The 17,016-nt window shown below is 40.9% G+C and overlaps 1 protein-coding gene across 2 annotated transcripts in view; it reads left to right on the forward strand.

The window, feature by feature from the left end:
• LOC127004954 (mucin-2-like) overlaps positions 1–8,307 on the forward strand; it is a 34,564-nt gene extending 26,257 nt beyond the window's left edge. For both annotated transcript variants that reach the window (XM_050873270.1, XM_050873276.1), the window contains exons 2-3: positions 6,018–6,145; positions 6,814–8,307. In XM_050873270.1, coding sequence (XP_050729227.1) covers positions 6,018–6,145; positions 6,814–8,191 — 1,506 coding nt within the window. In that variant the 3' untranslated portion in view covers positions 8,192–8,307. The remainder of the gene's footprint in view (positions 1–6,017; positions 6,146–6,813) is intronic.
• Positions 8,308–17,016: the final 8,709 nt, after the last annotated feature.

The following is a 17,016-nucleotide window of genomic DNA, read 5'->3' on the forward strand; positions in this document are numbered from 1 at the left end:
ACACACACACACACAGATATATATATTCATGCATCTATCTAAATATTTAAACACACGTGCAATATTATTTCTTTATTCATATATTCATTAAACCATCACCGCGGACGACCATTACTCATATACTCCGACATTACGTCAGGAATTTGTCTGAAGGGAATAGAAGCCGTCGCGCGTGACTGAAGCAGCCCAGACAGCGTGACTCCCACACCGCCTACCTACACCCCCAACAACCTACCCTCCGTGCCCCCGACCCCTCTGATGCCGGAAGTGCTGATAATGCAGGAGTCTTATATTCTCACGTCGGGGATTTCCAATACGTCGAATTAAATGGGGCAGCCTTGGGTAGTATAAATATATCTCTAGGCCCCCCTCTCTCTCTCTCTCTCTCTCTCTCTCTCTCTCTCTCTCTCTCTCTCTCTCTCTCTCTCTCTCTCTCACACACACACACACACACACACACACACACACACACACACACACACACACACACAGAGCGATAGATCCACCCTTCGTCAATCATCTTCTCTTCATTCTTCCCTCCCTCTCCTTTGCTTCCTCACACACAGACTCCTCACTTCCCTCCCCTTCTCTCCACCACCACCACCACCACCGCTGCCATCATCCCCTCCTCCCGGCTCCTCCCTTCCTTGCCACGACCACTTTCGCTTTCCCGCTGCATCACCGCGACCTCTGAACGCAAAAAAGGGCAAAACACTTCTTTGTCCCACTGGCATTCACTTCCTGCCACTTCTTTACATATCGTTCAGGGCGTGGACTTACATCAGGGTCAAGAACTTCTGTTTGGGAAGGAAGGTGTTGGCTTAGTGTGTGTGTGTGTGTGTGTGTGTGTGTTCAGTTGATTTGTGCAGGATGATAAAATGTTCTTCGTTTCCGTCTTTAATGCAATGATAAGTATGAATGGTAGAAGTTATGCGTATGTGGTTGCAAATGTTCAGGCTTCGAGCAGTAAAACGAGAACGCAACCTACACACACACACACACACACACACACACACACACACACACACACACACACACACACACACACCACCCCCACCCCTACCTCCATCCTGTCACAGAAAGCCGATTCAAGATTGAGAATCAATTTGAGATTATCGTCCATCTTTACGTGCGTATACGAGACAAAAAAAATTCTCTCTCTCTCTCTCTCTCTCTCTCTCTCACACACACACGCACAAAAAAAAAAAAAACATGCATTAATTTTATGAGATTTTGAAGATAGTGTTTTCTTGTGTGTGTGTGTGTGTGTGTGTGTGTGTGTGTGTGTGTGTGTGTGTGTGTGTGTGTGTGTGTGTGTGTGTGTGTTTATTAGAAAGTATATGTGTTTTAAGTATGAAATAAAGCTTTGTGGGAATTATAAGTAATGAAAACCTGTATAGTATCCTGTCGGTAAGGGCGGAGCCAAAACCACCACCACCACCACCACCTCCTACTGCTTCTCCCTCCTCCCTGCCGTTGTGGAGTCACTTGTCGTCCTTCGCTCAGCAGCCTCAGCCACAACCACCTTAGCCGTGGAGGCCGTGAGAGCACCGAGCACCTCCGCCAAGCCCGCCAGCACATACAATGATTTTATACTTCACGCGGAAGGGAGAGAAGGGACTTTAAGGGAAGGCAATACCCTGTTTTTGCTGAACCATAAATCGGGCGTCATATTCTCAAGCCGTTAACTGAAGCTCTACGTGGCCAAATTTTAGACCCGTAAAACAAATTGTACCATCATCAACTGGTGGAAGACAACATTTTTTACAGAACCTTTTATCGATGAGGCAGCTACCATTTATATATTTTACTAATCATGGAATTTAGGAAGGCACTTTCATAGCATCAGCTCATCGCTTGAAGCAGCATATCTGAACGTGAAGTGAGATAGCGACACCTAGGCTACACTTACGAGGCGATTATGGACGTCGACGCTGAAGCAATTAAGTTGTCCAATCTCTTCCGCCGCGTTTGAACACCAAAGAAGGAAAACTCTAGGTGTGTGTGTGTGTGTGTGTGTGTGTGTGTGTGTGTGTGTGTGTGTGTGTGTGAGAGAGAGAGAGAGAGAGCAAAAGTGTGCAGTGAACAGGAAATTAGAGCAATGGTTACGCCCTCCTCCCTCTCGATAACTCGCCAAAGAGGAAACACAGGGATAGACGTTGTTACAGATAGTGCAGTGAAAACGAGTATCTTCACCTCACCTAATTTACTTACATCTGACTTCCTCGCTCCTGTCAGCGCACACATCGGTACAGTGACACCCACTTCACGAGCTTTGTCATCAGAATAATTTAAATGATACGTATTTTTCCTGCTGACAACTCAAGAACTTCTCTCTCTCTCTCTCTCTCTCTCTCTCTCTCTCTCTCTCTCTCTCTCTCTCTCTCTCTCTCTCTCTCAAGAAGAAGAAGAAGAAGAAGAAGAAGAAGAAGAAGAAAAGAACAAGAAGAAGAAGAAGAAGAACAAGAAGAAGAAGAAAAGAACAAGAAGAAGAAGAAAAGAACAACAAGAACAAGAAGAACAGCTACACATACACACATAACGTGGTTTGACTTAATTTTGCTTTATTAACCGGTAAATATTCAATGATATACTTAAAATAATCCATTAGTCCTAAAGAGCCATTCAATAATCAACTGGTCTATCATAAAACTTACCCGGTAGATGCGGGGGTCATGTTTCATAGGTTAGGTTAGGTTAGGTTAGGTTAAAGGCCCCTCAAAGTAAAATAATGAGAAAGAATCATCACTCACGCAAACTATTTCATGATATATATCAACGCATGTGTGATCAGTTTATGCATCATCTATTTTGGGAGGTTTATATCATGGCAGAAATTTGGCCCATCGCTGGCACACGGTAGTCACAAAGTTGGCCCGTCGCTGGTACACGGTAAAGTCACAAATTTGGCCCGTCGCTGGCACACGGTAGTCACAAAGTTGGCCCGTCGCTGGTACACGGTAAAGTCGCAAATTTGGCCCGTCGCTGCTACCGGGTTAAAAATTGATTCTATTTACAGTCGCATGGTCTTCCTTGTACCAGGTAATGACTATTAAAACCATTTCCAAACAAATCGCTCGCCTCATGGGAGCACTATGACAACCAATCCGCCATCCAATATGTCAAGTAATCCAATAACAACTCACCATGCAAACATTAACCAAGACTTGTAAGCTAAGGGAGGAAGGAGAGAGGCGGGGCAAGGCAGGGTATGGCAGGCGGGCGTGTCAGGGAAGCAGGAAAGGCCATCACTAATAAAAGGTGGCTTATAGGGGCTGCGCTTGTCACGCGTGCAGGCTTTCCTTAACCCCCCGCGGCCCGCGTACAGTTATGAGTGTGCAGAGCTTGGCCTCACACGGGCACGGGGAGTCACGCATGTTCAGAGCCCGTAACGACTATATAATGGGAAGGCTGAAATTGACCTTTTGACTTTTTCATTGTTTCTGTTCTTGAGCAGCAAGAGAAGAAAAGCTACAGTGTATAAGAAAATACAGTGCATATAGGTAAAAATAAAAGTAAATAAAAAAATAAAGAATACTTAATAAAAGGAGTTAAAATAACCCATATGCAAATAAAAGTATCTCACCCACTCACACACGCACCCACACAGGTTACTACTATTGTTAACAGCTTCCCCGTGGACCACTTGGCCACGCAGGGCCAGGAAAGTCTCGAGCAGCGAGGCTCGTCCATGACATTTTACTTCCCTGCCTCCTCCCTCCCTCCGCACACCCCCTAATCCGCTGCCGCCAGACCTATACTATTTCATAACGCATTGATCGGATGGCTTCTTATGTAATGAGTAGCTTTGACTTTACCGTATGCCACACAATTTCAGAAAACTAATGGCTTTACTCTAATTAATAAAGAGGCTCATCTCCGTCTCCTTATTTTTTTTCTTCGGGATCGTTTGAGACAGAGCAACGATCCATACTGTAGAATATAGGGTCTAAATTACCTCAGTTTACCAGTTACTCTTACTGACCAACCCACAAGAGAAAAATAATAATGCCACCGGCCAGTCATGGAGGCCTGTGGACTTGTTGCCATCCCTGGCCTTCACCGTGCACGGGATGAACTGTCTGGCTGTGCTGCGTCGCCACGCCGCGTACAGTATGAAGAGTAGAGCGGAACAATCTGGAAACTCCATCATCAACTCCGTCAGACAGAGCTCGGCCTATGTATGTGGATCTATGCGGCGGGAGTGGCTGGGCCTTCTGTACGTGTAGATTGTGCATAAGTGTGCCGTGCACACGCATATATAATCATAAAGCTGTCATCTATTTAAGTGTATATGTATCTCGATTTTGTTCTCGCTCGTTTACTTGTCTTGTTCCTTGTAAATGCCGATGGCGAAATAAAACTACTATTATTATTATTATTATTATTATTATTATTATTATTATTATTATTATTATTACTATTATTATAAAGACGCGCAAACCATCAAGTCTGGCCCAGGGAGGAGCAGGTGCCTTTCTTTGCGACAGTTGTAGTGGACGCATGTTTTTTCGCTAATACCAACTATACTGAGCCTAAACAAAGAAGTTTGTGAAAAATAACTGCATATCATCAGCAATAAATGCCCATTTATCTCAGGATGAGATTTAACTACACCAACGTTTGGACATACCGTAAAGCGCAAAAGGATGAGGTGACTGTTATGAAGAGCGAAAACTAAAGGGGACGCCCACAACGGCTTGAACTACACTGTTTTGCTACAAAACATGCTATAGAACAGATGTATGTGTGAAAGGAAGATGACAGTCACCATACCTCAGTAAACTGTTAGTCCTCGTGTGGACCAGCATTCAGTCTAGGGGCGTTCCTACGAGCATTTTATCACAAACTCACGATTATGCATGAAACCTGACGTTCGTTCTTTAATATGCGAGGATGCCTCTCATATTAGAGATGGTGACATCTAAGGTTGCCGGACTACTACTGTGTGGCGTGTGAGGTCCATGTCTAGCCTACAGATAGGTCACTTTGGAGTTCCAATCTCTTTCCGGGAGTGGGAGCGGCTGGCGATCACAGATCCAGCATGTTGTCAAACCATGGATGGGTGAATTACACACACACACACACACACACACACACACACACACACACACACACACACACACACACGTTGGTGAATTGGTACCTTCAGGATCCTTAATTTTAAAGACGCGATTTCCGACGGGATGTTTTGGGTTATCTTCTATCTCTGTGTGCGAGACTTTAAAGCGACGAACCCTTCCTCCTCTTTCTTCTTTCTTCCTCAATGATACATTACTTTTAGACTGGCCAGTCCACACCTTTTTTCTTGCCTCTGGCCTGTGTAGCTGTTAACAAGTCCAAACATGTTACGTAAATAGAATAAGAATCCAATGTAATTACAGCAGCCATGTAACGTGATAGATATGGAGTCAACAAGTAACATATTTATGCAAAAATAAAAGTGTTGCAAGAACACTTAAATATACATTTTTGAGGGGCCCTGCTAGTTTATGTTTGGCCTTTTCTGGGATTTGACCATTAGGATATAAAGTCTTCACAATGACCTTATGTAAAAAAATTGTTGCATGTGTGTGTGTGTGTGTGTGTGTGTGTGTGTGTGTGTGTGTGTGTGTGTGTGTGTGAGAGTGTGTGTGTTTTGTGTGTGCGTGCGTGCGTGCGTGCGTGTCTATGTGTGTGTGTGTGTGTGTGTGTGTGTGTGTGTGTGTGTGTGTGTGTGTGTGTGTGTGTGTGTAACTGCATTTATATTCAAAGGAAAAAGTGTTCCAGACTAACAACTTGGCCCTTCTAGAAATCAAACTGCAATACAAACGACATTTTTAGGATTATCAGTTGAAGTGAAATCATCCAACTATGTTAATGTTCAGTTTCAAAAGTGAAGCATATGCCATACCATCCTTCCCTTTCCCTTTTTCTGGTTCTCTTTCACTCAATAGTATTTTGTTCCTAATAAATTTGAACTTGACAATGGACATGCATGCTGAATATCAACACTGAATTGCAAACTACTTCCACAGTTGATGGTGGTGGTGACTGCGGCGGGGCACAGCGGGACTCATGCGGCACAGATTCTCCGGTACACAGAGTCCCGGCACTCCAGGAGCGAGGAGGGAGTACCGGGCAGCAATGTCACCGGGGGCTGGAGGTAACACAGGCACAACTTCCTTTATACATTAACAGTTGAATGCGCCTCTGCTAGTTAATATATAGTGGCTACTGTCCACGAGCACCCAGCAATAATTCAGTAAATAAAATTAGTGTCTTTGAGTAATAGGAAATACTTGTGGTTATTCTGAAGGCTTCTTCTAATCTACCAATTCTTTCCTTTTAGGGGCAGCAGGCAGTGGCTTTCTCGCAAAAAAATTCAATTTACTTAACTGAGGTGTCTCCTAGGATTATAGGACATTACTAATGATAATAACAACAATAATAATAATAATAATAATAATAATAATAATAATAATAATAATAATAATAATAATATAGTTATAACAAAAATAATATTAGTAATGATATAATTACTACTACTACTACTACTAATAATAATAATAATAATAATAATAATAGTAATAATAATAAAAAATAATAACAATAATAATAAAATAATTATAACAAAATAATATAAGATAATATAATTAACAGTAATAATAATAATAATAATAATAATAATAATAATAATAATAATAATAATAATAATAATAATAATAATAATAATAATAATAATAATAATAATAATAATAATAATAATAATAATAATAATAATAATAATAATAATAATAATAATAATAATAATAATAACAATAATCTCCACAGCTGGGTGGACCACCATGGGCAGCGCCGCCACGTATGGTATGTGGCTGACACTGGAGGGTTTAGGGCCTTTGGGGACATAACACCACAGGGTGACTCTGCGCCCCTTCATATTGGTGTTCCCGTTGTGGTGGCCATCCTTCCCGCCCCGCCACCCTCAAGGCCCCAGCTGAAGGGAAGCTCTGCAACACAGAGCACCCTGACCCTTGACCCTGCACAGGGAGGCAGCCAACAACAGGACTCAACAGGGACGAGGATAGAGTCTGTCACCATTCAAGCAGAACATGAAAAGATAACTCCAGTGACTGATACAAACCTTCAAAAAAATTTTGAAGCCTCTTTACAAGATGGGATAATAGAGAATCCAAATGCTACAACAAGTGTTGGTCAGGAAAAAGAGACCATTACTGCCACCACTGATACCACCACCACCACAAGCCCTGCCAAGACTGCTTCTACCAAAACACAAGACTCGATCACAGAGACACCTATCCCTTGTGCAACTCACCCTCCCAGAACAAGCCCAAATGGAGAGCCTCTGACTCCAACGGATGATACAAAACATGGGTTGCCGAAGAGTTTGTCACCTGCTGAATCAAATTTCCAGAAGGATAAATCAACAGATCACCTTCCCATTGCCAGCTTTCTCACTGCTAAACAAAGCCCCATCACTCCCTCAGACAACAACTTTGTAGCATCAGTGTTTGATAAGCTCAGCACAGTACTTGGGGCCCCTGCTGACAACATGCAAAAGCCTCTCCTTCACAGTCAACAAGAGAATGAAGTGGTTAGTGTCAGCAGTACCCCTGAGATTGCCTTAAGCCCTCCTTCGGACTTTGTATTAATCAACCGCTTACGGGCACCAACTATTCCAAAGCCCCGGGTGGGCACACAAAGACTAGTGCCCAAACCTGTGAGTGTGGTAGGCCGAACAGCCCCCGTCGTGATGGGTCTCCACAGTTCTGGCAAGCCTTCCACTGTGACACCACAGACACATGCTGCCAGTGACCTTGAACCTTTAGGGATCCACCTGTTGAACTTGGTGCCAACCCCACAGAAAACTGTGACTGCAAACAGACCAGTGCCTCGGCCAGCACGGGTAGTTGGAGAGCCCAACTTGGACACCTTCTGGAGTCCAGCACGTGAGGCACGGAGAACATCCCCACCCTTCAAACAATCACGCCCAAGTGAAGACTACGACTATTTGTATTATGATTATTATGACTACACTGACACCGGAGGTGAAAACACTGGGGGGCCAGTGGGAAGTCCATCTCATAAAATGAAAACTAAAACAGTTCGTAGTAATAGTGAAGAATACTCTTTAGAAACAGACTACTCAGGCAGTGAAGAGAGTGAAGACTCAAGTGATAGTCAGTAATGCATTTCTCTGTGATTTTAGGAAGGGGATGTTTTATACTCAGCATAGGTACTAGTGATCTAGTGCAGCTCTTGGTGAAGCTCTAACCAAAAACACAAAGGCAGGCTGCCCCTCACAGCAGAAGGAGGCTGAGTGAGGAGTGAGGCAAGCAGAAGACTGTGCAAGGGACAGAAGAAGAGGTCGGGTTGGTGACGATGGAGTCTTTTGAGTTATGCCAAGTGGAGAGTCTAGCCTTGATGAAGTTAGTTTCTTCAGTTTCTCTTCATGTAAATAAACAAAACTGTAATAAAATAATTCTATGAACCATAAAGGCCACTGAGTCTGGAGAATCAACCCTATGAATGTCTACAGAAATTGATTTGCGACTTTGAAAATGTGGATTTGTTTTAATGATTGAAAAATAATCTAAGTGTGTGTGTGTGTGTGTGTGTGTTCATATGACAGTCCCTCCAGTTCTGGAACCATCTTTGGTGCCATCCTTTGTATTCTTTGTAGTTTTTTCACGTGTTTCTTATGGGGAGACAACACAGTTTCTGCATATTCCAACTTTGGTCTCATCACAGTGGTAATCACCTTTTTCATCATATCATTATCCATGTAGTGGAATGCTATTCCTATATTCCTTAGCATTCTATATGTATCCCCGAATATACTATTTACATGACTCACTGACTGTTGATCATCTTGTATTATCACTCCCAGATCTCTCTCTTCTTGAGCTTGTAATATTTCTCCATCTCCATTCTATATGTCCATTTTGATCTCCCTTCACTCTTTCCCATTTCCATTATATGACACTTCTTCACATTAAATTCCATCTCCCATTTCTTACTCCAATCCCAAATCTTATTTAGGTCTTCTTGCAGAATTTCGATCTTTATTATTTCTTATGTGTCTCAGCAATTTCGCATCATCCGCAAACAAACTCATATATCTATTTACTTTCTCCAGCATATCATTTATACTAGGAAAAATATTGGTGCCAATATCCGATCCTTGAGGCACCCCACTATCTACATTTTTCCATTCCGACTTCATGTCCTTTACCACTGTTCTCATTTATCTTCCCTTTAAGTAACTTTCCATCCAATTTTTCATTTTCCCTTTGAATCCTCCTCTGTTTTCCAGCTTCCATAATAATCTTGTATGTAGAACTCTGTCGAAAGCCATTTTCAAGTCTAAGTACACGCAGTCCACCCATCCATCCCTCTCCTGTGTTATGTCCGTCACTCTCGAGTAAAAGCTCAATAAGTTTGTTACACATGAACGCCCCTGTCTAAAGCCATATTGTTTTTCTGTAATGTCTGTCTGTGTGTGTATGTGTGTGTGTGTGTGTGTGTATTTACCTATTTGTGGCTTACAAGGCACGAGCTAAGCTTGGATAGTCCTGTCTCCTTGTCAATATTTGTCCAACCTCTCCTTCATTTGACGGACACTCCTCGCCTCCACAATCTGTACCTTTAGACCATTCTACTCATCTACACTTCTGCATGGGAAACTGTACTTTTTATTTTGTTTATGTTCCCCTTTTTCAGCTTCTTACTGTGTCCTCTCAGCCCCCTCTTCCCCTCTGTCACAACCAGGTCACTTGTATCCAATTCGTCCAGTCCACTAGTAAATTTATAAAAAGCTATTAGAACTCCTCTCCTCAGTGTCATCAGTTCCATTTCTTCCAATTTGTTCTCATATGGCAGACTCAACAACTCCGGTACCATTTTGGTCGCTATCCTCTGTATCCTTTCCAGCTTCCTTATATCTTTTTCCTGTGGGGGGACCAAACCAACGCTGCATATTCCTGTCTTGGTCTTATCATTGCCATTATAATTTTTTCATCATATCCTTACCCATATAATGAAATGCCATTCTAATGTTTTACAACAGACTATATGTGTCTCCAAATATTTTATTTATGAGCTTATCAGGGGTCAGTGTATTAAACAATCACTCCAAGGCCCTTTTCATTGTTTACTGCATCTATATTATCTCACTCATCTTATATGTTCCTATGTGTTTGTTCTTACTCTTTCCCATTCTCATTATATGGCATTTCTTTGTGTTGAGTTCCATTTCCCACTGCTTGCTCCATTCATGTATCTCATTCAAGTCATTTTGAACCCTCTCACAATCTTCTTTTTCCTTTATCCTTAGGAGCTTGACATCATCTGCAAACAAACTCATATAACTTGTCACTTTTTCCAGTAAATCATTCATGAATATTAAAAACATTATTGGTGCCAGCACTGACCCCTGTGGCGCTCCACTCGTCACTGTTCTCCACTCTGAGTTTTCGTCCCTCACCACCCTTCTTATTTCTCTGTTTATCATCAATCAATCCCTCATCCAGTTCCTTATACATCCTCCCTCCTCTTCTGTGTTCCAGTTTCCATAGTAATCTATTATGGAGTACTTTGTCAAATGCTTATTTAAAATCCAGATAATGCAATCCACCCATCCATCTCTCTCCTGCACTATGTCAATTACTCTCGAGAAGAATCAGACAAGTTTGTAACACATGACCTTCCTTGTTGAAAACCAAACTGGCTGTTACTTATTATAAATCTCTTCATTTTCCAAGTGGTCAACCCATTTCCTTTTGATTACTCTTTCACATAATTTACAAACACTTGTGAGTGAGACAAGTCTCTTATGTAGTGTTTTTTCTCTTATTCCATTTTTATACATGGGAATTACATTGGCCCTCTTCCATTATCTTGGTACTGCAGCAGTCCTAATTGAGCAATTTATAATGTCATAAATTGGCTCTATCAGTTCTTCACTACATTCCTTTAATACTTGGCCTAATATAATTATCATCTGGTCAAATTGCCTTTCTGCCATCCAGTGACTTCATAAGGTTTAATTAATCATATCTGTCCACATCTATGTTTTCCAATTTTTTAACTGTTCTTCCACCTATCGTCATGGGTTCAAATTCAGACTCATTATTGAATTCCTTTTGAAAGCTTTTGTCTGACACTTTTCTGATCTTTTTCACATCATACACCTGCTCAGTATCCCTTATCCTAATTACACTCTCACTCTTTTTAGTTTAGTCTTAAGGTATTGATAGAACAATTTTGGTTCACCCTTACAGTTTTCCACTATGTTCTTTCAAAAAATTTTCTTCTTCTCTTCTCACTCTTTTATATTCATTTCTAAGATGTTTATATCTTTCTTTGTTGGTTTCATTCTTTCTTCTTTTCCAAATTCTCCAAGGTCTATCTCTATTTTGTGTTACCTCAAAACATCTTGCATTAAACCATTAATGTTTTTCCATTCTTCTTTACTACATAGAATGGCACACATTCATTTACTACTTCATTATACACCTTTATGAAATAGTCGTATTTCTCTTACACACACTTATAAATTGCTTCATCGCCATCCAGTTTCTGCTATTAAAAAAATCTGTTATTTCCTTCTACTTTGCCGTGTTATAATTTCTCCTCTTAGTTTTATGTTCTTTAACCCATCCCCTGCAAATGTCTGGGATTTGGCCTTCACTGGTAGCCTGGTAACACATACTCCCATGTCTTTCCCTGGCTCTGTGGTGGATAGTGGAGTGTTTCCCATGTGGTATTGGTATGCTGGATATCCCCTCCCAAGGTGCAGGAATTTACATTTTTTTTCATTGAATTGTAACAGCCACTTTTTGTTCCATTCCTGAAGCTTGGTAATGTCTTCTGGTAGGAAATCTGCAGTCAAGGGGTTAAAGTAATCTTGATATTCTTCATCCAGTTCGATTTCCAGGATTTCCTGGTCACTTTTCTAAATGGGCATTCATGTTTCACTTCTGATATCTGAGTCCTCTTTGTAAATATTAAATCCAGTCTTGCTGGTTCATCTCTACCTCTATGTCTAGTTTCCTCCTCTACCCATTGTGTCAAGGTTACTCTCTATCATTTCCAGTAACTTTTCTCCCCATGTATTTTCATCTCCTGCTTCAAACAACTCCCAGTTCACTCCCTTGCAATTAAACTCTCCAATAAGCATAACACTTCTGGTATCATATTTCTTTATCCAACACAAGCACTGTATCCTCTATCATCCTCACATATCCTTTATCCAGTGTGTCGTGTGTGTGTGTGTGTGTGCGTGTTATCCACCATAGCATGATCACGAGTTGTACTCGTCATCACAAGCAAGTACCCTTCTGTCAAGAGCCAGGCTCATTATAGTCGATCTCTGGGAAATGATGGGACCTCCCACACCACACACCCCATCCCCCTTGCTCAAGGGGGAAATAAATGCTCCTTTTTCAGCGGAAAAATCTAAGCCTGAGCGGGGCTCAAACCTCCTCCTGTCAGGCTGCAAAGCATGGGAGGGAAGAGCTTTAACCGATTGAGCTATTGGATCGATGTGTGTGTGTGTGTGTGTGTGTGTGTGTGTGTGTGTGTGTGTGTGTGTGCGTGTGTGTGTGTTTTCACACATCAGTAAGCTGTGGGAGCAGTACATTTCTTGATGATAGTAATGGATAGGAATTCTGTTTAAGATATGCTAAGTGCATAATAAAAAATATGCTACACACTTTGATCCAAGAAAACCTCTTGATTACTGCATACCAGCTTAATATCTTGATAAAGCACTTTGAGATCTCTTAGGATATGCTACATGCATAATGAGTAATATATTAGACACATTATGATTCAAGAATAACTCTTATTAAAGAACTTCAAGATTTCAACGGATAAAAAAGTTCTTAACTAGACAAAACAGATGTGTTCACATTCATGTAATTATAAAAAGATAAAGGTAAGGTTGGAGGCATAAAGTACACCAAAAATGTGCATGGCCTCGGCGCTCAGCATTATCACATTGGCCCTTGACCTAGTAGCAGGAAAAAACATTACCTCAGGACACGGCCAGTGTGACACCTGGGTTACCACAGTTTACCTTTCCCAGGTTTCCCCAGGTACCCATTTATTGACCAGTCCAAAAGGGAGGATGAACAGCTGGGTGGGCTGTGTGCTGACTCCCCAGGCCGGGATTCAAACCCAGGCCCATGAATTTGTAGCTAGCCATACTAACCACTTCACCACAGAGGCAAATGTACTACTGTAATATTGAGCATGCTTACAATGCAACATTTTTCATTTGTGAATAAAATCATCACTTATGTATGGTAACTATAAGACACCTGCCAAAGTAACAAAAATCCATTACTCTCATGTACTGTTTCATATGATTTCACTCATCCTCCTCTCAGGTAATTCATCTCCAGTTTTCACTGCATGTAACACTGTCTCTTAAGCCTAACTCCTTGACTATGCCTGGGGTACAACTTGGGCCCTCAGCAGCTACACTATTCCTCACCTTATTTTCTGCCTCCACACAATTACTCCTGCCTCTCAGAATTCCTCATAATCCCAACTAACTCCCCCCCCCCCCTTTTTTTTTCTACCATAGCCCAATATTCAAATTTACTTTTTTCTTTCTACAGAAATATGTTTTCTCCATCCTGTTTTTACTCTACAACATGGGTTCCCAAACCCTTTGAACAGCTTCAGTATTTCATCAGCTCCGAAAGATTTGTTGAATGAAAATAATTTTATAAGTATTACTATGATTAATTAATAATACTATGAATGATACAAGTAATAATAGTAATAAAAAAATAATAATAATATGTAATAATAATAATAATAATAATAATTATCATTATTATATTAATAATATATCCTTCATGGGACAAGGGGGATGAGATACAGGTACTCAGAAGATGCAGAGTTCAGGTAAACAGGGCTGAATCAGATTGGGCTTTCATTATTTCTGGCATCCCACAAGGATCAGTTTTAGTTTCATTACTACTTGTTATCTACATAAAAAATCTTGTTTCCTGTATAAAAAAGTGATATCAGTAAGTTTGCTGATGACACAAAAATAAAAAGATTAACTTGATCAACAACACTGATACTACAGGAGGAACTAAACGTCCTGTACGAGTGGTCCAATAAATGGATGATCCACACATTAAATAACACAATCTTTGTCCACTCCAGCTGTGAAGGGATTTGCGTGAGCCTTAATCTTTAACCCAGGTAGCCTATGCCTATTACTGCCTGAAACCATTCACATATAAGTCTTGGGTTTTATTTCTAGAAGTGTTACAGACCAGAGTGCAGAAATAATTCTTAAATTGTATCTGGAACTAGTTAGGGCTCATTTAGATTATGCTGTTCAGTTTTGGCACCCCTACCACAGAAAGGATATAGATTCCCTTGAGGCAATACAAAAAATGACTTACTAAATGACCAAAGGACTTAGGAACTTGTCATACAGAAAAAAAAAGACTAAAAAAACTATACTCGCATTCTTTGAAGAGACAGAGACTGCGAAGTGATATAATTAAAGTTTTAAAATGGGTTAAGGAAATTAATAAGAGCAATTTAAATGAAGTAATAATTTTAAATACATGTAAAAACTTGCAGCGATGAGTACAGCAGATATATGTAGATTCAGGAAGAAGACAGGCAAAAACTGGTTCTGGAATAGGGTGGTGGATGAAATTGAGTGGATATGCAGCTGAGGTAAGGACACTGAAGATTTTGAAGTAAACATTTATGGACAAGGAGGGAAGTTGGTGAATAACCCACTCTCAGGAGATGCCATGTGAAGGTTTTTCTGGCCTCTTGTAGACTCCTCATATCCTTTTGTAGCCCGATACTACACCTATGGGTGTGGGGGGGGAGGGGTCCCAATGTCTGTGTCATTCTAGGACAGAATCTCAGATATGTAGGCTACCTGAGGCCTTCACAGTTTGCCATATGGGGATGCATCAGATAGCAGTGGGATCCTGCCACTGGGAAGTTGGGCTCTGACATACGCTAAGGGCCTCCAAAAGACAATTTCTTATGTGTGGTCCAACTGACAGGGACCTGGGAAGACCTACTACTAAGAATACATTCTTTGACAAAACAATGCCTAAATTGGATATGGAAACCTTCTGAGTATTGTATGAAAGTGACTATATTGTCGGTCATGAGATTATGGAAAATATAAGCCCTCATTGAAGTAAATGTTGCTACCAACTACAGAATGGAATGGTTCAGTGCAAAATCAAAATCAACCTGAGAAGAGACAACTATCTTGATATAAAAGTCACTGACAAACTTAATGAACTTGCATAATAGAAAAAAAAAATTAATTTAGCATCTATAACAGATAAGCAGCCCTCAGCGGCAGTCTTGATATGAAAGCAATTAATAAAAACTATGAAATTTATGAAAGAAATAATGCTCAAAGAGGAAGGTAAAGACAAAATAAAAAAATACTGAAGGCTTTCTTCAGAAACTAAACTTCTTAGAAAGGTGCAGAAACATGAAAGTACAGTCAGCAAGAAACAAAATATAAGCAGCAGAACCTACAAAAAATATAAATAAGAAAAAGCAAAAGAACATGAGAAGATTCAACATGACCAGAATCAGTGAATACAGTATTAATTTTGGAATTTAATGTAATTTATTTAAAAAGAAACTTGGTATGCAGAAAAAAATATAATATTCTATTAGAGACCAAACGGAAAACTCACATAAAACATGAACAAAATAATAATGGTCGCTGAAGAATTATATGGTGAACTGCATCATTCAAATATGCAGCTCCAGAATAAAGTAGGAATGGATATTACAGAAATCCCAGCACAAACAAAAGACAAAATTAAAGAAAATCCGTGGTGTAGTGATTTCCATGCCTAGCTATTAATCCACTGGCCTGGGTTCATTCTATCCTGGTCAGTCACATTACCCAGCAGTTCATTCTCCCTTTTATTTTTTGAATGGTTGATAAATGGGTACCTGGGAGAAGCTAACTGTGGTAACTTGAATACTACCTTTGCCCTGTGTCCCAAGGTAGGGTTTTTTACAACAACAGGGTTAATATAACAAGTGGCCAAAGGATTCTGATGTGTGCTGATTCTAATTTTACTCTCAGAATTGTGGAAAATTACCTATCTGACACTTAGAAGGCTCTATGACGAATCTTAACCAAAAAGTCATCTCCACATGAAAAGGCAGCATACTTTAAGCTCACTATAGTTTATCAATTTTAACTTGAGCCCTTTTGCGTGACTCAGGGATTCCCCACGAGACCGCGCTGGTGCCACATCACCCCATTACTCTCCTCACAGAGGGTCGCTACCTCTCTCTCTCTCTCTCTTTTGCATGGCTGTGCAGGGCGCGAGAGTGAGATCTACTTGAGTTGTCCATTGTGGCGTAACGCTGAAAGGTGCTGCCTGACACCTGTTGCCAAGGTCTGTCAGGCGGCAACGTCGCATGAGCCACATTGCCAAGTGATATGGAAGGTTTACTGAGTCGTTATCTTTCCCTCTAATCCTAAGCCATTCATAACACCATGCAATCATATTATGAATGTACGTATAAATATTCCATAAATAGATAACGTACAGTCTGACAGTGAGACAGATCACCATGCACAGGTCATCGCTAGATCTATATACAACGGGAGTTTCCCCAGGTGCATGAATGGCTGGAGATTAGAGGGAAAGACAATGACTTAGTAAACCTTCCATATCACTTGGCAACGTGTCTCATGTGACGTTGCCGCCTGACAGACCTTGGCAACAGGTGCCAGGCTGCACCATTCAGCGTTATGCCACAATGGACAACTCAAGTAGATCTCACTCTCGTGACCTGCACAGCCATGCAAAAGAGAGAGAGAAAGAGGTAGCAACCCTCTCTGGGGAGAGTAATGGAGTGATGTGGCATCAGTGCAGTCTCGTGGGGAATCCCTGAGTCGCACCCAAGGGCTCAAGTTAAAATCGATAGACTATAGTAATTACATTCATGCTGAATTAACCCAAAGGCTCT

The sequence above is a fragment of the Eriocheir sinensis genome, chromosome 3, assembly GCF_024679095.1.
Source record: "Eriocheir sinensis breed Jianghai 21 chromosome 3, ASM2467909v1, whole genome shotgun sequence".
Taxonomy (NCBI): Eukaryota; Metazoa; Arthropoda; class Malacostraca; order Decapoda; family Varunidae; genus Eriocheir; species Eriocheir sinensis.